General features: G+C 47.7%; 8 protein-coding genes across 8 annotated transcripts; 5 read left to right on the top strand and 3 right to left on the bottom strand.

The window, feature by feature from the left end:
• Positions 1-2,375: 2,375 nt before the first annotated feature.
• BBBOND_0301250 (membrane protein, putative) lies at positions 2,376-3,334 on the top strand (the record flags this gene model as incomplete). The annotated part of the gene is made up of 6 exons (XM_012912952.1): positions 2,376-2,420; positions 2,461-2,538; positions 2,777-2,959; positions 2,994-3,033; positions 3,074-3,129; positions 3,167-3,334. 6 exons carry the CDS (start codon positions 2,376-2,378, stop codon positions 3,332-3,334), a joined length of 570 nt encoding a protein of 189 aa, XP_012768406.1.
• Positions 3,335-3,895: 561 nt separating this feature from the next.
• On the top strand, positions 3,896-4,460 carry BBBOND_0301240 (multiprotein bridging factor type 1, putative; the record flags this gene model as incomplete). Its single annotated transcript, XM_012912951.1, has 4 exons — positions 3,896-4,022; positions 4,066-4,111; positions 4,147-4,315; positions 4,362-4,460. The coding sequence occupies 4 exons, from the start codon at positions 3,896-3,898 to the stop codon at positions 4,458-4,460; spliced, it is 441 nt and encodes a 146-aa protein (XP_012768405.1).
• A 75-nt stretch (positions 4,461-4,535) lies between these two features.
• On the bottom strand, positions 4,536-6,183 carry BBBOND_0301230 (farnesyl pyrophosphate synthetase , putative; the record flags this gene model as incomplete). The annotated part of the gene is made up of 9 exons (XM_012912950.1): positions 4,536-4,602; positions 4,637-4,797; positions 4,832-4,930; positions 4,966-5,051; positions 5,222-5,439; positions 5,500-5,571; positions 5,685-5,772; positions 5,808-5,906; positions 6,012-6,183. 9 exons carry the CDS (start codon positions 6,181-6,183, stop codon positions 4,536-4,538), a joined length of 1,062 nt encoding a protein of 353 aa, XP_012768404.1.
• A 2,181-nt stretch (positions 6,184-8,364) lies between these two features.
• BBBOND_0301220 (hypothetical protein, conserved) lies at positions 8,365-9,203 on the top strand (the record flags this gene model as incomplete). The annotated part of the gene is made up of 4 exons (XM_012912949.1): positions 8,365-8,473; positions 8,511-8,602; positions 8,674-8,831; positions 8,960-9,203. 4 exons carry the CDS (start codon positions 8,365-8,367, stop codon positions 9,201-9,203), a joined length of 603 nt encoding a protein of 200 aa, XP_012768403.1.
• Positions 9,204-9,437: 234 nt separating this feature from the next.
• Positions 9,438-10,067, bottom strand: BBBOND_0301210 (ATP synthase subunit E containing protein, putative; the record flags this gene model as incomplete). The annotated part of the gene is made up of 1 exon (XM_012912948.1): positions 9,438-10,067. The coding sequence occupies one exon, from the start codon at positions 10,065-10,067 to the stop codon at positions 9,438-9,440; it is 630 nt and encodes a 209-aa protein (XP_012768402.1).
• A 525-nt stretch (positions 10,068-10,592) lies between these two features.
• On the top strand, positions 10,593-12,528 carry BBBOND_0301200 (protein transport protein sec61, putative; the record flags this gene model as incomplete). Its single annotated transcript, XM_012912947.1, has 4 exons — positions 10,593-10,605; positions 10,723-10,790; positions 11,115-11,394; positions 11,459-12,528. 4 exons carry the CDS (start codon positions 10,593-10,595, stop codon positions 12,526-12,528), a joined length of 1,431 nt encoding a protein of 476 aa, XP_012768401.1.
• Positions 12,529-12,594: 66 nt separating this feature from the next.
• On the bottom strand, positions 12,595-13,534 carry BBBOND_0301190 (hypothetical protein; the record flags this gene model as incomplete). The annotated part of the gene is made up of 5 exons (XM_012912946.1): positions 12,595-12,740; positions 12,782-12,900; positions 12,936-13,025; positions 13,143-13,301; positions 13,461-13,534. The coding sequence occupies 5 exons, from the start codon at positions 13,532-13,534 to the stop codon at positions 12,595-12,597; spliced, it is 588 nt and encodes a 195-aa protein (XP_012768400.1).
• Positions 13,535-14,085: 551 nt separating this feature from the next.
• Positions 14,086-14,691, top strand: BBBOND_0301180 (hypothetical protein; the record flags this gene model as incomplete). The annotated part of the gene is made up of 4 exons (XM_012912945.1): positions 14,086-14,266; positions 14,307-14,402; positions 14,438-14,533; positions 14,570-14,691. 4 exons carry the CDS (start codon positions 14,086-14,088, stop codon positions 14,689-14,691), a joined length of 495 nt encoding a protein of 164 aa, XP_012768399.1.
• Between the last annotated feature and the right edge of the window lie 7,604 nt (positions 14,692-22,295).

The following is a 22,295-nucleotide window of genomic DNA, read 5'->3' as shown; positions in this document are numbered from 1 at the left end:
ATTTCCGGACGTTTCTTATGAACTTTAATCTTATATGAGCTGCTGCGCAAGTGTGCCATTCTGCTGAGCATGGCTGTGCTCTCTTATCTTCGGCCATTGGCTGATAGATTGTTACATGCGGCAAGTCTCATGGAGGCAATGGTGTGAGGTATACGCTTCGTGTGAATTGAGTGAGGCTTACACGACGAAAAGAACAGCGCTGCGTACCTTACCTCAGCCATAGTAGCATCGGGTTTGTTGGTTTTCATGGCGCATGCTGCACCTGAGTTTTGTATGCCGGGGTGTAAATATACGCTGGTTCAACGAAAGCAACCTGCGTTACTGTGCACCTAAGCAACCTGGTTATTATACGACAAGCAGAACTTGATTTGATGTCGTTCACTCCTATAGGCGGCGAACATGAGCTGGTGAATTAAAGTGGGTGGGATCACTTCAAAGTGCCTAGTATTATGGCCAAAGACTTTCAAGTGTTGGGGCAGATTAACGCAAGCGTGATGACACGCTGCTAATACAAAGTAAATGCAAAGGTTCATCACGATGTGACTACGCGTAATTCATTCCTTTGGAACATAGGAGATAAAACCCGTGGATCCGCCGTGCGTCGAACCTTAAATAGCCTATCAAGTGTTCTGTATGCAAGGAGAAATCCATTTAATTTTTCATAGACGTATCTACTAAGTCAAAGTTTAAAATTAGTTCGCAGTTATTTTTGTTTCAAATAAAGTCGCGTAGGCGCAACGTAATGTGTTGGCATCGCTGTTTGAGGCTTGAAACGATGAATCCATGCATAGTGGCAAGACGCCAAAGACGTAAATCGACGTTGGGTGTAAAGGTGCAATAATTCTTCAGATTATTGTCTGCATAAAAGCCAGCGCTACCGATATTCACCAGGACGTGGAGTGGAAAGCAAAACCATCACAATAATTGGGAAAACAATCCTATTATTTAAAAACCGGTCATATGATTTTATAAGGTGAAAGGATTTAAGTAGTCTCACAATTCGAACGATTAATCAATAAACCCGGATCATACTCTAACACCATCTTGCAACTGATTGTACATCACGTAACCGTGCTTGAGAGGGGAAGAGGTGACAGGATAATCATTGAATCTAGGTGAATTAGGAATGTTTAAATTGTCTTATTTGGTAACTTGTCATGTTTAAACCGAGTTTTCAACCACGTGAATATATATATATATATATATATATATATATATATAGTGGCGATTATTTGCAATTTCAAGTCTTCTATACAGAGTGCCTCACAAGGCGGCTCACAATCGATTTATCCATTGTTGATTATTGTTATGTATTTGTTGAATATAAGACGGTGTGTGGCTGTAGAGGTGGTTTCCAGAAACTTCGTTGTTCACGATTACCTTCTGTATATAGAATCACAATTATGCGACAACAGAAAGACGAACGGAGATTCATATAATTTGTATTATTAATGATCGATCTGCAGGTGTAATTATCATTATCGATGAGAGTGGCCACTCGAATACTCTCCGAATCTTGACGGTGCCCATGGAGCTCACTTGGGTTAACGATACTGCGTACCACATTAAAAATATGTCTTCCTGAAGTTATGCCATTTGATACTCTCGGGCTATTCGCATGAGTTACGTGAAATAACGGTAATAGGGGTGTAAGTAGGTTCACTTATCACTGTCTGACGTCAGTGAAGTTACATTATGTATCTCTAGCAAAAGGTAACACGTTCTGTGCAATATAATCATATGTGAAGCAGCATATTACGACAAACATGTAGCAGTCTGCCGATTCATCAAGCAAAAATTGTATAGAACTCAACGGGACGGCAAATACCGATCTAAGGCGGGTATTACAACCTATGGAAACGGGTACTTCAATGTCTCAAAAGCCGATTCATATAACATCTATGTTGAACTTCTGTACAGCAGTAGTTCATACCCAAATGTATTAGTGCCGCAACAGGTGTTCTAGTACGCGACGCGTACTATACAGATTTTTAGGCAGGCAATCTACACAAAGGTAATAACCCAGTTTATGTTACACTTCCAAAAGTCACGCGATAGACTGTATAATTTCCAGCTAGCCAATGGAAACTGCATATTGTTTATAACGTTCTATCTCTTCATTCGCTAACCGGGGACTTTGGCGTGAACGCGGATGCTCATCTACAGTGGAAGACAGTGTCCAGTAAAACATTTGTGGATATGTGTGTTAATTTATTATGTGTATATTTTTTAGCTCTCTGTTTTTTAAAAGTAATGCCGTCGGCTATGTTGTATGGTAACTGGAACAATATGAAATCATGGGAAACTGACCAGAGAAACAGTTCATTCGCCCCTATATGTTCTTATTGACAAAGCTACTGATCCAATGTACTAAAATGGGTGACCATTGCGATCCTAACAGCGAGATCACCTTGATCAAGGTACTGGCATTCCTCCATACTCAGCTTTACTAGCACTCAGGTCCCCAAATTTCTTGCCAACCACTGGCGAGAAAGCGAAAACCAGTCCTATATGGGTTATTTAAAGAAAAATGATGATGTAAGTTTGCTCTAACGACGTGGCTACGCGGGATATAACAAGATGTTAGCCCATTTACGTTGTTTGTATTTTCGTGATATGATCTGTTGTATCTGTATCTAAGTGGAGCCAATTGTGCGGTGTCATGAATAGTTGAAATAATGAAGGTTATAGTGGATATGTGCGGCATGGTGTTTAGTTGCCGTTGCCATAAGTAGTTGGTGCGATTTACAGTGGGTGTGTCTGAATGAGCATTCAGGGTACCATCGACGAACTTTTGGTGAAGTTTGAAGGCAAGCAGCGTCGTTTCTTAAGTCGAGCGAATCATCTTAGCTGCCCAATGGCAGTACAAATCAGAGATGCGAACGCTCCTATCGAATCAATGGGAAGATTTAAAAGAAGCCTTACCATCTACCCTAAATTAGATTCGCTCTACAAAAGCGTAAGCTATGTGTCGAGCTTTATAAGTTTTTTAGGAGATTAAAGAACGCCATATTGTGACCAACATTCATAAGGGTATCCTATGCGTATGCATATATGCTCACCACGTGCTCAGCGAGAGGAACAGCACACGAAGCAAGGAGTGAACCAAACAATGACAGGTCTGCAACGGTAGGTAGAAGGTATTTATGAAATATGATTCGTGCAGTTGTTTAAATACTACAATCCTAATGCGGAAGGTGCTTCTACCATTGCTCACGGTGCAGGGGCCGATTATGTACCCTCCAAGCAGGACACGCCTTACTCAAGATCTAAGACTAAAGGTAATTTATCTTACCCATCAATTGTATCTGTGGGCATTGATGCTTGGCGATGAACATCGCGGTAGATGTCAATATCAAGTGCATATCACATGTTTGCCTGCAGCTGAATACCAAGTGCGTTGCCTCCAATCTTTATCATTTTGCAGGTCACAAACGTGAAATCATGGATATGGATGAGTTGAAAATGAGTCTATGCAAAATATTCCAAACCGAAGAGGGGAGGGAAGGGTTACAATTCAAACGAATATGTCAACTAATCAACCAACCGACAAACAACGTTAAGATCGCTATTGACGAAATAAGTGAGCAACGGAAAAGGTCAACGGATCATAAAATGGCATACTTCTTGCGGAATCACTATAGCCGAGGTAAATTACTAATGCTGTGCTTTACATTGTCTCCTCAGAAGAAAAAAAATCCATCCTTAACCATCAGCCAAACCAAAACTAGGAGTACGTTAACGTATAACTTAGATTCAAAACGGTGCTTTGTGTATTGCGTGCATATTATAAGTGCATTGGGGTTAAGGCCTCCCACCTATTTGACGCCACGTCGTTAGGGTGCCAAATTGTTCGATACACCGTCAATTTTCGTACAAATTTGTATTCTTTAAAATGGCTTCACATCAAGATTGGACGCCGGTTGTATGGGCGAAGAGGGAGTCATACAAAGGTGCCCATAAGGAAGCCGCGTTGAACAAAGCAAGGCGGGCCGGGGAGGACATAGCTACCGAAAAGAAATGTAAGCGGGATGTCTCCAGTATCTAAGTTATATTTCCTTTTAGTTTTGGGTGGACAAAACAGATCGAGCAAAGCCTACATACCAACGAAGTGTGTTTATGTGCGCAATCATCAATTTGTCGTAGTGCCGCAAAAATTGAAAACGAAACTGAGAACTTTAGGATTGAACGTATTGAATTTCATTTTAGGCAAGCATTACAAAAAGCAAGGTTGGCCAAGGGTCTCACCCAGCAATCCCTTGCTCGCCTCATAAACGAGCCTGAAGCGATCGTAAAAGAGTATGAAAACGGCTCTGTAAGTGTAGCTTGTCGTATATTCAATGGCGCTCATCCTCATTTAGGCCATCCCTAACGGGTCCATTCTACAAAAGCTCTCAAAGGCTCTTGGGACGCAGCTCCCTTCGGCAAAGGCGTCTAAAGCTAAGAAAATTGTTGAATAGTGACGTACTGATTACGTTACTGCATTCACTTTTTCCTGTTCACAATGGTGTCAAGGGACCATTGTAAAACAAAAGCTAATTCTGCGCATTTAATGGAGCACATTCTAATTGCCTACCCTTGCTTCCTATGTCATTGATTTGGCTGCACCATCTGATAGCTAGACCCGTTACCTTACCTCTGTATGTTGCACTTGAGATCTTGTGTATATACTTTGAACAAGTGAGGCAGCTTTAGATCGTTGTATATTTTTTTCACGACCTCCACATTATCCTTATTGTCTTTACCAATATTCTCTTTGATGGTTTGCAAATGAGATTTGTCGCCCACGTGTATCGCCTTTAATACATTGTTAGAATATCAAAACGCTTACTGTCGCAAGGAGCCACGTACACTTCTTTGTTTGTATGTCGGTACCCTCCTTGCCACTGCAACCTGGATCACTGTAACAATCCAGATAGTCGTCTTGCGCCTTAACGTCTATGTCATCATGGATCTTGGCCAAACCTGGAACAAGTGTCCTAACAGTGATGAAACTGATTCCAGCTTGCTGTAGTTTATGTTGCCTTGATCGATTCCTGATATAATCATCCCTATTATCGGTGAAGTAAAAAATACAACATATGTATGTTTGTTTCATTTATCATGAATTCTATGTGGATCGCTTGCTACTGCGCTGTGTCACAACTTGATGGCATTCGCTATAGTGTGGCCACACCACAGGGTGCAGGTCCACATAGCGGAAATAAACATGGCAACATACCGAGCTTCATTGGCAAAAAAAAAGTATAATACGCGGTTTTATTCTTGCAAATGCGATAATACAGTGATGTAGCCCCTGTAGGAGTGTCGAATACTGAGGCATCCATGGCGTCGTATGTGTCCATGTGTTGGCCAAGAATGGTAATCATCGAAACCTCCGTGAATAGATTCATGACGGTCACCAGATGTTTACTGTCTTTCAATTGGTTGGCGATTATGCTGAAAGGTGTTGTAACTAGTAATTTTATAAACGCCACAGACACGACGGACAAGACTTACCGATGAACTAAGGTATTCAGAAACATGGTGTCGTTCACGGCATTTGAAATGCCAACCGTTGGGACCATGTACCTAACACTAGATTGACGATTGGAATACAGCATATGTCGTCGGTCAAAGAGTGTGGTACTATCCGAAACCAGATAATAAATACCTTCGAAAGGCAACAATGGATTCAAACCAACCAGCAAACGTTCGATCTTCGCATAATACTCTTGTCCATAATGTCATCAGCCACAAGGAATGCTGTTTGTAGAAGTTCTACACACCATCCTGTGTTTGATATATACAAATACATAAATGGTTACCCAAGACAAGGGCTTCGTGCCAATAATGCTCTGTCATCCCATCTCCCAATAACGAACGCGTTGTTAATACAACCAATGTACCTCGTATGAGTTTTCCTCCTATTAATATCATGAAGTAAGGATGGAGGTGATGATGGCAAGGATGATATAGCGTATTATAGACAAAAAAAAATTGATGCAAACCTCATAACACATAAGACGTACCCTGCAAATTGTACTGTATTGCGTTAGAATAGTAAGCAAGGTCATCATCTGATATGTCGTAGGATTTTATTTCGGCGGTAGCGATATCAAGGAAAACGGGCAAAAAACTCCTCAGACGATCGTTACAATACGAAACAAAATTGGGAGGCGAACACGTATTATAAGCTATCATTATTAACTTTAAGTAAATATAATGACGGATGTGTAGACAAACATCGACGCTATCTGGTTTCGCAAAAAGTGGTCCCGGGCGGGCTCGAACCGCCGACCTTACGGTTATTAGCCGTACGCTCTAACCGACTGAGCTACAGGACCCGCTATACAGGTGCTAAATATTATACTCAAATCCATAATAACCTCCTTCGTCAAAGTATGCCACTGGCAACTATCTTAAACTTAAGATTACAGACAATGATGGGATCATAATCTCGAAATATATTATGTAACTATTCCTATAATATAACAGCCATACTTACGTCTAATATATGTCAAAGAATGGATATTTATATGATTTGTGACTGTAGTTACAATGAAGAAGTTACCAGTATAGTTATACGTGTTGCTGCTTCATGGTGGTGTTCTATGTTGTTATTAGCATCGTAAATACGATATATGTGGCGTTAAAACGGAGCTGCGTGTCTCTTTTAAAGGTTGTGTGCTACTATTCGCTATGCGTAATCATCCGTACTCATCAAATCAGATTCGATATTATATTGCTTTCCATGATTGTTTCATAGTACTTCGTTGCTCTATGAAATGCAGAGCATGTAATACACTCCTATTTGTTGATACCCAGTTTAAAATGGAAGACATTCAACGCACGGCATTCCAAGCTACATGACCGGATGTTTATGCGACGCGCACCCTTTGCAGTTAATTGTGATACAACATGAAACAACTACGCTATTATATAATCAGGCTGAATATTTTGTGAGGTGGTTGATTACTTCGGCTTCGGTATTCTTGCAAGGCGGTGGCGTTGCTTACAATTGTACTGAATCTTAGACTTGCTTTCTATGCCTGTGATTCACAATCGCTAAATCTATTTGAAGTAACCAAACAAATACGTGCGGCGCCTTCAAGGAAATAAAAAAAACTGGCACTAAAATCTAGCATGTCTCGACAAAACACGATTATATTAGAAGCATTTTACAACTACAGGGGATTTTTGATTATTTATTGAATACGATTGGCGATTATGTGGTACAAACCATCTGTGGCTGGGATTTTTTTAAATCAATAGGATAACTCGACCATTCTTGTTTAGTATGACTCAAGAATGCTTCCCATTTACGTTATACATATTCAAATTATAATCAAATGTGTCTGTTGTTGGTGTATATATCTTCGCCGTTTGCATACAGAGTTGTCCCGGGCCCTAGGATTATGCCTATCTTTCAAAACACCTACCGCACGAACTTTTATCTACATAAGCTATGCCTAAATCTTCGAACAGCGCATTATGTAGGTTCGCTGTCATTTCGCAGAGACGTCGCCGCAGGTTCTCAATAAAGTTCGTGGCATGAACTTAAGGCGGCAACGACTAGCCGCGCGTATTATGGTTGGAGGGTAGATCCGTACCCTCGGTGGGATGGCGGTGTAATCATAACCGCTTATGTTTTGCAAAGTTATGTGATGGCGTGTGTCTGAATCTATAACTGCTTCACGGAGTGTAAGTACTTTATGGTAATTGCACCGCGTAGGCAATTTTATTCGGTAAAAATATCGAATAACAACGTTGCATCCGCTGAACCCGGTTCAATATTCATTATAAAAGCGGTACTGTAATTATTGAAGTGCTCTGTCAAACACAGTCATCCTTACGCGGGGCGTCGACGTACCTATTTCCCTGCAAGGCAATAAAAATATTATAGCGTAGTCAAACATGCTGATAACATAATGGCGTATGTGCGCCCCGGCAAATTATTAATTTTATAGAATCATTGAAATCTTCATACCCCGTGTGGTACGTAATGGCGCCGGTTACTGAAGAATTCGTGGCATAAAACCTCGCCTGCGGCGTGCCCAAATACGCGCGATACGCAACTAACAGATGTAATGTGTTAATGCCAGTGGAAGTATATGAATAAATAATAATTGGTGATAGAATTGCGTATTACACATTGGCATTACGGATTTCCCCGGAGCCTCACGAGGGTGGTGTGCATTGGCTTATTCCCCTCAACTCATTATTAGAGACGGCCTATATATCATATTCGACGTGTCATTAGGTCACAATCTGGCCTTAAATCATACAGAAAATGTATCGTGGGAAAATCTGTTAGACAGCAGCAGACGACTGTCGCCATGTGCGAAATTGCGCAATTCACTATAACGCTGAACATTCTCGCACATGATATCTTTAAAATTTTGGGGAGGCGGTGCCGAGCGCTTTTGTAGGTGTTTTTCGACAAGAAGCTACAAGCAGGGCACAAAGGAAGTCATCCATCCCTACGTCTCACGTAAGTTGCTGACGCTATATATTTTCAACAACGTCAGATCCCGAACAGCTTGGATTAATTTCTCGGTATGCAACTGCGATGCCCCGAGGCCAACAAGTATATATTCCTAAGAACTTCTATAACGATTTGGTAAGGAATAACAATGAATTTTGCACCTTATAATCGTTACTTTTATAAAGCGGTGTAATCAAATTGTATAGACAGACGAAGCTACTCGTAGCGGTGATTTCTTGGGTTCAGACTTCCCTTACACTTTAGCCGGCAAGGAGAAGGCGTGGAGAACGAGAAAATATAACGTCCTGGCCAACCCAGTTCCTAACAATATTTCAAGTGCTGGATGTGTAACATATTATCACAGGTAACATTCGTTACGTTAGTTGTTCCCTTTTGCTGACAGGGAAAGTTGTTTTAAAGTTTTTTTCGAAACGTGATGATGGAAACACCTTGTGCCATGGTCCAGTATTGTATTTCCTGATTGTTTTGTAGGTTGCAAGTGTGGTCGACGCACTGGTTCGAGAACGGATTGCACCGCTCGAGATGGTTTAAATGCTCTTATGGGTTCCATCGAGCCAAAAGCGCCGCTGAGTTGTTTAGGAACAAGCTTATTTCTTTCGGAAGAGTTGATAACAAAAAAACTAACGAACAAATACGCCTTGAGTCAGAGAAACTCCGGTCCTTGCGCGTTCTACGGAGCAGACGATTCGACGTCAACTCCAACAGAAATATATGAACATGCTATTTGATGATATTTCGACTAAGCACCACCTGACGGTTGATGAAAATGACATTGAATCTACACGTGATTATTACCTTTGTCTGCACGATGATTGTGGCCTGTAAACCATCCATTAAGTGAGCACTCATGAATAACGGTGACGCAAGTCCATCCTTAACGTTTTACTCCAATATCCTTCTTCGTTTCGGTTAACTATCGGTATGTATAGTTAGTCATTTTTCCCGTCGTTTATCGTTTGAATAATGCTGTCTTAAACTTCGGAATGAGTTTTTCACAACATATATCAAGTCTTGAATTCAGAGTACAATCGCACTCAACCTTTCCGTCGCTAGTAGTTACCACCACGCCAATGTTATCACTTGACAAATATGTATTAGTATCAACCTCTGCGGTGAGCTCTAACTTAGCACCCACGGACTCGCGTACCAGAGTGGCAAAGCGCAACTTTGCGTCACCAATAGAGCTTTTGACGATAGTAACATCCTCTTTTCTACACCTGACCAATACGTCATTGCAGGCCAAAGACATTAAACCTTTAATAATAAGGAGCACGATTATACGTTTGTACTCGTCGGCTACACTTATTTGCTCCTTTATTTTTTGCAACGCGTCACTCTTTATGTTGTCGATTATGGAGCATTTATGCCGCAATACACGATCATGTATCTCCCTTGATGCGGCATTATAGGTCCTTATTTTTTCAAGCTTTAGACCATTTATTTTTTTTGTCAACTTGGCTCTAATCTCATCCTTCTTCTGCTGAAAAAGTGTCATTTTCTGGACATTGAAATCCTCCACTGCAGTGGATTCTATCTCTTCCGCCTTGTCTTTAGCTTCATTCAGAATGAAGTTTACCATTTGCTTAATCTGACGTTGGGCTTCCACATCATCCTGAAACATTATGTTATGATGCATATCCACTACAGAAAATCACATAATGTGTGTAATCTATACTTCAATTTCTAAAGGGAAAGGTATTAAGGCGCTTAAAACATCTAAAAGGACTCATTAGATTACATGAGCCACAAGACATATCGACGATCACGCGCAACACACGAGAGAGGGGACAAAATAAATAAACCCATTTATGGCACTCACGGAACTTTGCACTGTATTTTGCGTAAATTCGTTGTATAGAGTAATCGCCATGATGTAACAGGTGTCAGCGTTTGGCACTCTACTCACCATCTTTGATGTCTCCAAATTGTCTATATCATGTGCAAATTGTTATACTAAAATGGCCTATTGTGTGTGATACGAGTTGTATGTTTGTGACGCGACTTGCTTAAGCCGTACGCAAATGTCACCGGAAAGGTGGGGAACGGCGCACATACTCAATACATTTTCCCACATCAAAATCATTAAAATCCATCGTACTACAAAATGGCGAAAGGATGTAAGTGTATGGTTTTAATTTGAATTAATGGTGATGTGCTTTATTTAACTCCATATTCCATGGTGGCTGTCTTCACGAACACACATCAACTCATACTAACCTCAAATCTTTGTTCAGTTCGATTCTTAAACTTAATCAAGCCTATTATGCCAATACTCCCTGAGATACGGACGCCAACGAGGAAGGTGTGTAATGTGTGATGGTTTATTTTGCCTAGCAGCATACATATCCCGTCTACTTTTAAAGAACTGTTTGGCTGTCTTCGTAATGTGTATTGCTTATTCTTTTATAGTGTCCATGCAATGTCTCAATTGTCGTATGCAGCATTGTATTTGTGTAAATAAACTTCTCTTGTTTCCGTCTTTAATAGGATACAAAGCGTGATGTGCTATTTGCAAGTGTGGTTTCTCTGTGTCGTTTGAATCAGCTTAACCGTTATAATGCGACGTATAAACGCATTCTACATATGTCTGCTCTTTGCGTATTAGTTCACCTCACTTACTCCTTAGGTTCCGTTCAAGGAGATGCTAATGTGGACTGGCATGTCCTTGTTTGTATTTCTGGTTTGCTGTCAAATTCCAATCTATGGAGCGGTCACGAACAAGTCTTCAGACCCTTTCTATTGGATGAGAGTTATCCTTGCGTCAAACAGGGGGACACTTATGGAATTAGGCATTTCTCCCATTGTGACCTCTTCCATGGTAATGCAATTGCTTGCAGGTTCTAAGATTATCGATGTGGATCAATCACTGAAAGAAGACCGCGACCTCTACCAGGCTGCCGAAAAGTGTTAGTTTTATCTTTTGTGTTTTATACGTAGTTGTTGATTTTAGCGGCACACATGTGTTTGTAGTGTTCGGGTTGTTGGTGACATTAGGCGAGGCCGTTGCCTACGTCGTCAGTGGGATGTACGGACCCGTGTCTGAAATAGGAGTTTTCAAGAGCACTATTATAATACTGCAACTCTTTATGGCTGGAGTAGTTGTTATATTGTTTGACGAGATGTTACAAAAGGGATACGGTCTGGGTTCTGGAATTTCATTGTTTATTGCAACTAATATATGTGAAACTATTTTATGGAAAGCGTTTAGCCCCACTACGATTAGCACCGACAAGGGGACAGAATTTGAGGGCGCTTTGATATCTCTCTTTTATTGTTTTTTCACGAAGGGAAACAAGTTGTCGGCCTTCCAAGATGCGTTTTACCGTTCGCACGCTCCCAACGTTACGAATCTTTTGGCTACGGCTCTGATTTTCACCATTGTTATATACCTACAAGGTTTCAGGGTCGACTTGCCCATTAAACATCAAAATATGCGTGGGCAGAGGAGCACATATCCTATAAAACTATTCTACACCTCAAACATTCCAATCATCCTGCAAACTGCGCTCGTATCCAACTTGTACTTTTTCTCCCAACTAATTTACAGGAGGTTCAAGAACAACTTGTTTGCCAATATTTTAGGTCAATGGCAAGAAACCGAGCATGGTTCGTCAGTTCCTGTAGGAGGCATCGCATACTATATTTCCCCGCCCATAAACTTCAAGGAAATCATAAACGATCCCGTTCATACCTTGGTCTACATAACTTTCGTGTTGGTATCTTGTGCTGTATTCTCTAAGACATGGATCGAAATTTCTGGTTCATCGGCAAGAGACGTCGCCAGGCAACTAAGGGATCAGAGAATCGGAATGGTCGGTCACCGAGATTCCCCACCTTCATTAACAAAAGTGTTCGGGAGGTATATTCCCACAGCAGCTGCTTTTGGAGGCATGTGTATCGGAGCTCTAACCATACTAGCTGATTTTTTGGGAGCCCTAGGAAGTGGCACCGGAATTTTACTCGCTGTAACCATCATATATCAATACCACGAAATGATGGTGAAGGAACAAGAGAGAAGTGGCTCACTTATGTACGCTTGAACATGCAATGGTTAAGATTTTAGGTGTGGTTATTTTGCCATTGAGTAACGTTCGTGCCAGTAGTTTTCACGCGGGCCTGTGAATAAACAGTTTATCATCAATAATTTGTATGCTGTGTGTGATATCTTTGAACATTGTCAGCTGAGTAGCATACTCATCGTCTGTGTCATCCAAAGGGAAATTGTATGATACCAAAATGTCGCAGCGGTACTCTGTGCCCAATGTATGACCTTTAATAACGCATGTGTCTAACCTCGTAAACGTAATACGTAAAGGAAAACCGAAACATGACGCACATCATCTTGAGGAACTCTGCTGCTCTTTGTCACATCCATAGTTCCGACAAGTATGATCGCTTTACAGTTTTCGACTCTGTGGTAGTTTAAAATCTTTGACATGTACCCCACCCTATTGAATCAGGTGTTTTCACGGTTTCAATTGTAATTGTAGAGCTACGGTCAGCTTCGTTCCAGGATGCCAGCTCGTGGAACAGGTGCCTGCGGCATATGAACATTTCTAGAGGTCATATAGCTTGCAAAAAGTTGATTGTTGATCATCTACGCCCATATCGTATGTTGACATCTCAATGTCGATACGTCAAAGTCATAAATTACCTGGCTCGGATTTCGTCATCTCCCGTTTCCTCATACTCCAGTATTTCAAATGAAAGAACGCATTCAGATGTTCGTGCAACAACTCGATTCTTGTCTTTCTCGACGGCACTTCTATAGTTTATGAATACTTCTTGATGATCCGGAACGGGCAAAAGGTCACTGAAAGAAGATTGACGAAAACGTTTAAAGCATGAAGCTTTTTCGTATGTTATAGATTATTACGTTATATTAGACGTCCTTTCAAGTAAGTATGTGACATTTAACACAACAACAAGTAGCCTAGCGAGATTTACGTAAACGCGTTACTGCGTGACCAACCTTAAATCCTGAAAAGTTTGTGGGATTCCACACACTATAGAACCTCCATATAAACGCCTTTTATGTTGTATCATTCTCTAATGGTTATGCTTCGAATATGGTACAGAAAAAGATCGACACTTAACACCATTCCTTTGTAGGTGTACACCAACGACATATGAAGACATAATACATCTGTTATTTTATTTAACTATGTGTGTCAATAATTAGTTTTTTTTAAGTATGAACATGAGTGTGTGATTATATGACAGCAAATACCGTTAGATTGATATGCCCACAGTATGGGAGGGAATAATACAATGAATGGTACAGTGTCTCGTATCCATAAATCGCTAAGCGATGCTGCAGGAAATCAAGACAAAGGATCCGTGGGTGTTATGCGCTTTGGCCTGCATACAGCGGAATCAGCATATGCACATTGCGTCAGGGACATTGCATTCAAATCATCACGCATATCAAATTACACACAACATCTAGAGTCTTTGGGGAAAAGACATCGAAGCTTGTTGACACATTGCAAAGGTTTCTTCAAAGAGTTGCGTATTAAATGTTGCAGACAGTGAAACAAATTTGCATACGCAATTTCGCCGTGTGACGGTGTGTATTAAGTCACTTACAGAAGGTAATGTCGAGAGTAACGCAAATATGTTGCCGTGCAGAATTAGAATCCGTAGAATATTGTAATACGGAGCTCCAGGTTACAGCTCCTGTCCTGCGCACTAATCTGGATGACACTAAACGGATCATCGAATCTTACAATCGCAAACAAAAACACCTGATTAATCTATATAATCGTCGTCGTGAAGGTATGATATGCAAGAAGAAGCTTTTTCAATTTGCCGTTAGATGTAAACCATATGCTTAGAGAAACAAGATGCAATTATTGGGCCAGCAATTTACAATGCTTAAACACGTTGCTCGGATTTACTTTATGTAGTGAAGGTGTGTTCTTGTTGCATTGATATCATATTATGTAGGAGACACGTTGGTTGTCACCTTCACGCATCTTGGCGCCTCAAATCCGACTAAGCTTGCTTTCGTTACATTGAGTGCCAATAAAGGCATATTTGAAGGTTGGTGAACACAATTCGACACTCACTGTGGATCAGGTATTTCGTGTGTGCCAATGATTAGGCAGTTTAACGCACTTACTAGCCAAGTTAACGAGGGCGTGGCATTCGGACTGTTTGTATGTAACATTCGTAAGGAATTCAAAGCATCATTTCCATGACGGTAGCAACATATAGATGCAACGTTATTTTCAAAGTAATCCTACTATAAAATGCTATACAATGAATGATATAATCACGTAGTATTACCACTGCGCGGTGCCTCACCTATATTAGGCGTAACGTGACATCACGTACTTCGTAAAGAATCAACATTATATGTGTCAAATCAGGCAAGCTGTCATACTGATTCGCAGCATTATTCACGACCTCTACAATTTCCACTTTTGTATCTGTATAATGCGCTATAAACGGGTAAGGATTGGACGAACCGTTTTGGGTGTCAACTATGACATCCCTCCCCGTACAATGCATGATTAGGCTGCCGATTCCACGGCGTACTGTTTCTGAATGCCGTTTTTGTCATTTGTGCTACCACCCAGCTTGGGTGAGAGCAGCACTCATGGTCTCGCGATGACTTCTGTCCCTGTCCACCATCTCACACATTAGACAACGTATCAATTGGCAACGTGTCGACTAGCGGATCTCTCATACCGTAGATTACCTCAACGAATCATCATACCGTAACAACTACTAAGCAATACACTGGGCACGTCGTGGAAGTTCACGTCGAGACCACGGACCCCTGCCTACAAGGCTGCGGTGTCACATACGCATCCACTGAGCTTTTCAAGCCTGAGACGACCAGTGTCTACGACGCCTACGGCAGAGGAATTGGTTGCAAGATAGGCCTCCATGCTGCGGGCAATGCGGCCTTCTAGTGCCCGGCTCCTTACGTGCTGGACCCGCCCAACTGCTTCGACCAGGTCTCCGTGAACGGCAAAGTGAAGCACCTAGCCGGTCTCAGCTATTCGTTGGTAGCTTTGCGCACTAATCACTTTGTCACACTGAACGTCAACGCCGACCGTTTAGGACCCGGAGAGACCCTGCGCCAGACACCGCCGTTGGAGTGCCACTGTGCCACCATAAAGGGCACAGTCCTCTCCACCATCTAAATCGAGAACTACGACTCACAGTATTGATTAGCTCATATACGATGACACTTCGGTGAATGATGCGAATAAATTGGTTTCGCTTGTTGATGAGGACCTGCCTTTTGGTACCAGTGCAAGTGTACCTTGGGCTGGTGGTAATAATTGCGGTAGCCAAGTCAACAACGCATCGTACTGTTATCATATGTGTCTGCAACTAACACGGTTGTCAATGGGGCCGTTTAATAACCTGAGTTGGAGCCACACGACAGCATCCCCTGTTGCTCATCGCACCTGCCGGATCGAGGGAGGTATGCCACATCACCCAATACCGCTGCTCACATTTAGAAACCTTGGCGATGCGCCTGACACGCGACTAAGAGCACCAAATTAAATCTGCCAGTGGAATGCAGGTACTCCACCAAAGTGGATGGGCCGCCACGCCGACAGCGGCCGCCGCGGGACAATCAATAAAAAAGCGAGCGGGATACATTCCTTCCACGCCCTGTGTATTCGCCACGCAATCCACTATATGCTCTGCACGGGCACGTCTAAGCATACTCACAACGGCGAAGCGCCTCAACAGGCGTCACCGGGCTCATCCACGGCCTGCAACCTGATGGGCTGGGTGAGGAAGTGCGACAGGATGCCTCAGTAGGACGTTCGCCATGTGGCATCTGCAGGCGTTGTAAACGGGGTCAATGCAACATGAAGAAGCGCTTTATGCAACCATTAGCTCAACCATGGGTTGGATCCCATTAGAGTTGGGATGTGAAGAGCTGCCTCAGGTTAAGCAGTTCCGTGTTATCGTAACGCTTTTGCATGATATTTGACACGTGGAAGTAACTTCGCGTGCAGTTGTGCCAAATGTCGTAAAAATACCGATGTAACCATTCGCCGGGTAGAAGAGCCAATGCGCCTGGCAGGTGAGATGAATACCAGAGATGTGGCAGACCGTTTCGAGATGAGTGTGATCGGCACCCATATGGTACTCCGTCATTGATACAGCGAACCAGTGAGTGGGTAACAGTTGCACCTTCGAAGCTTTAGCGAAAAGAGGCCGGGATTGGCGCGGCAGTTGACATGCCTTTGCGTTATGCCCTGAACCGGAGATGCCCACGAGTGAATAAACGTCACACAACCATGTGTGATGATCCGCATATCTCCACATAATTACTACCATCAAGATTCGCTCACGCGGTCTGGCGATGTCTCGCCCAGCGACTCCACCCGGCGCCACAGACCCTAACCAGGCGTGCCGGCGGCGGTGGATCCACCAGTAGCAGCTGGTCGAGTGCCAGCAAGTGTTATTTTAGCAAGTGTGGTGCCAGGCAGCCTCGGTCACACGTATCGTCGTCTCATGACGCCTGGTGCCACCGCCAGTGCCCACGACCCGCCTGCCTCAGAGGCCGTCCGCAGCGGTGTAGGCGTGGCGGCGGTGGCGGCAGGGTGACGGTGTTGGGAGCCAGGCCATCACAGCCACATAGAAGTGCGTACCATACTACGTCTTATAGCTATTAAGTGCCGGCAGCGCAATGAGTTGTGGTATCTGCTAGACCCCGTATCCGCTGACACGGCGGCTGCGCGGCGCCGGCGGGCGTTGAGCGAGGCAGACAGACAAGGCCTACCACACGCAGCACTGCGCCAAACCTGGTCTAATCTGTCATCCACTAACACTGCTTCACTGCCGTGCCCTAGCTGCCATCCGTCTGGTGCCTCGACTGCCAAGCCCCCAGTCCGGGCACCCCGCCCGCAGGCGTCACGCACCGGAGCCCGGCACAACGGGCGGATGTGGGCTAGGATAGGGAGGCAACACAGGCACGTAATCACGCCAATGTGGCACCAACGCGACACTGGCGGTGTCTGGCGTGCCGTACAGCCGCAGCTGCAGTTGGCCGTGGCGGCTCCGCAGGCGTGCCGGCAGCGCCGCTCCCGGACTGCCCGGATGCGTGTCGGTGGATGGGACATATAGAGCAGCTATACGGTGACACCGGGTCACATCAGGTGCTGCGCTGCGCCTGCCGCGGTCTGGCGATGCCTCGCCCAGCGACTCCACCCGGCGTCACAGACCCTCCCCAGGCGTGCCGGCGGCGGTGGATCCACCGGTAGCAGCTGGACGAGTGCCAGCAAGTGTTATTTCAGCAAGTGTGGTGCCAGACAGCCTCGGTCACACGTATCGTCGTCTCATGACGCCTGGTGCCACCGCCAGTGCCCACGACCCGCCTGCCTCAGAGGCCGTCCGCAGCGGTGTAGGCGTGGCGGCGGTGGCGGCAGGGTGACGGGTGTTGGGAGCCAGGCCATCACAGCCACGTCGAAGTGCGCACCATACTACGTCTTATAGCTATTAAGTGCCGGCAGCGCAATGAGTTGTGGTATCTGCCACTCCCCGTAGCTGCTGACACGGCGGCTGCGCGGCGCCGGCGGGCGTGGAGCGAGGCAGACAGACACGGCCTACAGCACGCAGCACTGCGCCAAACCTGGTCCAATCTGTCATCTGCCGGCACTGCTCCACTGCCGTGCCCTAGCTGCCATCCCTCCGGTGCCTCGGCTGCCAAGCCCCCAGTCCGGGCACCCCGCCCGCAGGCCTCACGCACCGGAGCCCGGCACAACGGGCGGATGTGGGCTGGGGTAGGGAGGCAACACAGGCACGTAACCACACCAATGTAGCACCAAAGCAACACTGGCGGTGTCTGGCGTGCCGTACAGCCGCAGCTGCAGTTGGCCGTGGCGGCTCCGCAGGCGTGCCGGCGGCGGCGCTCCCGGACTGCCCGGATGCGTGTCGGTGGATGGGACATATAGAGCAGCCATACCGCGACACCAGGTCACATCAGGTGCTGCGCTGCGCCTGCCGCGGTCTGGCGATATCTCGCCCAGCGACTCCACCCGGCGTCACAGACCCTCACCAGGCGTGCCGGCGGCGGTGGATCCACAGGTAGCAGCTGGACGAGTGCCAGCAAGTCTTATTTCAGCAAGTGTGGTGCCAGACAGCCTCGGTCATTGCTATCGTCGTCTCATGACGCCTGGTGCCACCGCCAGTGCCTGCGACCCGCCTGCCTCAGAGGCCGTCCGCAGCGGTGTAGGCGTGGCGGCGGTGGCGGCAGGGTGACGGTGTTGGGAGCCAGGCCATCACAGCCACGTCAACGTGCGTACGATACTACGTCTTATAGCTATTAAGTGCCGGCAGCGCAATGAGTTGTGGTATCTGCCACTCCCCGTAGCTGCTGACACGGCGGCTGCGCGGCGCCGGGGGCGTGGAGCGAGGCAGCCAGACAAGGCTTACAACACGCAGCACTGCGCCAAACCTGGTCCAATCTGTCATCTGCCAGCACTGCTTCACTGCCGTGCCCTAGCTGCCATCCCTCCGGTGCCTCGACTGCCAAGCCCCCAGTCCGGGCACCCCGCCCGCAGACCTCACGCACCGGAGCCCGGCACAACGGGCGGATGTGAGCTAGGATAGGGAGGCAACACAGGCACGTAACCACACCAATGTGGCACCAGCGCGACACTGGCGGTGTCTGGCGTGCCGTACAGCCGCAGCTGCAGTTGGCCGTGGCGGCTCCGCAGGCGTGCCGGCAGCGCCGCTCCCGGACTGCCCGGATGCGTGTCGGTGGATGGGACATATAGAGCAGCTATACGGTGACACCGGGTCACATCAGGTGCTGCGCTGCGCCTGCCGCGGTCTGGCGATGCCTCGCCCAGTGACTCCACCCAGCGTCACAGACCCTCACCAGGCGTGCCGGCGGCGGTGGATCCACCGGTAGCAGCTGGACGAGTGCCAGCAAGTGTTATTTCAGCAAGTGTGGTGCCAGACAGCCTCGGTCACACGTATCGTCGTCTCATGACGCCTGGTGCCACCGCCAGTGCCCACGACCCGCCTGCCTCAGAGGCCGTCCGCAGCGGTGTAGGCGTGGCGGCGGTGGCGGCAGGGTGACGGGTGTTGGGAGCCAGGCCATCACAGCCACGTCAACGTGCGTACGATACTACGTCTTATAGCTATTAAGTGCCGGCAGCGCAATGAGTTGTGGTATCTGCCACTCCCCGTAGCTGCTGACACGGCGGCTGCGCGGCGCCGGGGGCGTGGAGCGAGGCAGCCAGACAAGGCTTACAACACGCAGCACTGCGCCAAACCTGGTCCAATCTGTCATCTGCCAGCAGTGCTTCACTGCGGCGCCCAAGCTGCCATACCTCCGGTGCCTCGACTGCCACGCCCCCAGTCCGGGCACCCCGCCCGCAGGCGTCACGCACCGGAGCCCGGCACAACGGGCGGATGTGGGCTGGGGTAGGAGGCAAGATGGGCACGTAACCACACCAATGTGGCACCAAGGCGACACTGCCGCGGTCTGGCGATGCCTCGCCCAGTGACTCCACCCAGCGTCACAGACCCTCACCAGGCGTGCCGGCGGCGGTGGATCCACAGGTAGCAGCTGGACGAGTGCTAGCAAGTGTTATTATAGCAAGTGTGGTGCCAGACAGCCTCGGTCACACGTATCGTCGTCTCATGACGCCTGGTGCCACCGCCAGTGCCCGCGACCCGCCTGCCTCAGAGGCCGTCCGCAGCGGTGTAGGCGTGGCGGCGGTGGCGGCAAGGTGACGGGTGTTGCGAGCCAGGCCATCACAGCCACGTCGAAGTGCGCACCATACTACGTCTTATAGCTATTAAGTGCCGGCAGCGCAATGAGTTGTGGTATCTGCCACTCCCCGTAGCTGCTGACACGGCGGCTGCGCGGCGCCGGGGGCGTGGAGCGAGGCAGCCAGACGAGGCTTACAACACGCAGCACTGCGCCAAACCTGGTCCAATCTGTCATCTGCCAGCACTGCTTCACTGCCGTGCCCTAGCTGCCATCCCTCCGGTGCCTCGACTGCCAAGCCCCCAGTCCGGGCACCCCGCCCGCAGGCCTCACGCACCGGAGCCCGGCACAACGGGCGGATGTGGGCTGGGGTAGGGAGGCAACACAGGCACGTAACCACACCAATGTGGCACCAGCGCGACACTGGCGGTGTCTGGCGTGCCGTACAGCCGCAGCTGCAGTTGGCCGTGGCGGCTCCCCAGGCGTGCCGGCAGCGGCGCTCCCGGACTGCCCGGATGCGTGTCGGTGGATGGTACATATAGAGCAGCCATACCGCGACACCAGGTCACATCAGGTGCTGCGCTGCGCCTGCCGCGGTCTGGCGATGCCTCGCCCAGTGACTCCACCCGGCGCCACAGACCCTCCCCAGGCGTGCCGGCGGCGGTGGATCCACAGGTAGCAGCTGGTCGAGTGCCAGCAAGTGTTATTTCAGCAAGTGTGGTGCCAGGCAGCCTCGGTCACAGGTATCGTCTCATGACGCCTGGTGCCACCGCCAGTGCCTGCGACCCGCCTGCCTCAGAGGCCGTCCGCAGCGGTGTAGGCGTGGCGGCGGTGGCGGCAGGGTGACGGTGTTGGGAGCCAGGCCATCACAGCCACGTCAACGTGCGTACGATACTACGTCTTATAGCTATTAAGTGCCGGTAGCGGGGTTAGTTGTGGTATCTGCCACTCCCCGTAGCTGCTGACACGGCGGCTGCGCGGCGCCGGGGGCGTGGAGCGAGGCAGCCAGACGAGGCTTACAACACACAGCACTGCGCCAAACCTGGTCCAATCTGTCATCTGCCAGCACTGCTTCACTGCCGTGCCCTAGCTGCCATCCCTCCGGTGCCTCGACTGCCAAGCCCCCAGTCCGGGCACCCCGCCCGCAGACCTCACGCACCGGAGCCCGGCACAACGGGCGGATGTGAGCTAGGATAGGGAGGCAACACAGGCACGTAACCACACCAATGTGGCACCAGCGCGACACTGGCGGTGTCTGGCGTGCCGTACAGCCGCAGCTGCAGTTGGCCGTGGCGGCTCCCCAGGCGTGCCGGCAGCGGCGCTCCCGGACTGCCCGGATGCGTGTCGGTGGATGGTACATATAGAGCAGCTATACGGTGACACCGGGTCACATCATGTGCTGCGCTGCGCCTGCCGCGGTCTGGCGATATCTCGCCCAGCGACTCCACCCGGCGTCACAGACCCTCCCCAGGCGTGCCGGCGGCGGCGCTCCCGGACTGCCCGGATGCGTGTCGGTGGATGGGTCATATACGGCAGCTATACGGTGACACCAGGTCATATCATGTGCTGCGCTGCGCCTGCCGCGGTCTGGCGATATCTCGCCCAGCGACTCTACTTGGTGTCAGAGAACGACTTTAATTAATGCATGATTAGGCTGCCGATTCCACGGCGTACTGTTTCTGAATGCCGTTTTTGTCATTTGTGCTACCACCCAGCTTGGGTGAGAGCAGCACTCATGGTCGCGCGATGACTTCTGTCCCTGTCCACCATCTCACACATTAGACAAGGTATCAATTGGCAACGTGTCGACTAGCGGATCTCTCATACCGTAGATTACCTCAACGAATCATCATACCGTAACAACTACTAAGCAATACACTGGGGACGTCGTGGAAGTTCACGCCGAGACCACGGACCCCTGCCTACAAGGCTGCGGTGTTGCATACGCATCCACTGAGCTTTTCAAGCCTGAGACGACCAGTGTCTACGACGCCTACGGCAGAGGAATTGGTTGCAAGATAGGCCTCCATGCTGCGGGCAATGCGGCCTTCTAGTGCCCGGCTCCTTACGTGCTGGACCCGCCCAACTGCTTCGACCAGGTCTCCG

This window comes from Babesia bigemina (assembly GCF_000981445.1).
Source record: "Babesia bigemina genome assembly Bbig001, chromosome : III".
Taxonomy (NCBI): Eukaryota; Apicomplexa; class Aconoidasida; order Piroplasmida; family Babesiidae; genus Babesia; species Babesia bigemina.
Note: the sequence above shows the minus strand (reverse complement) of the source record. Positions and strands in the feature narration are given on the sequence as shown.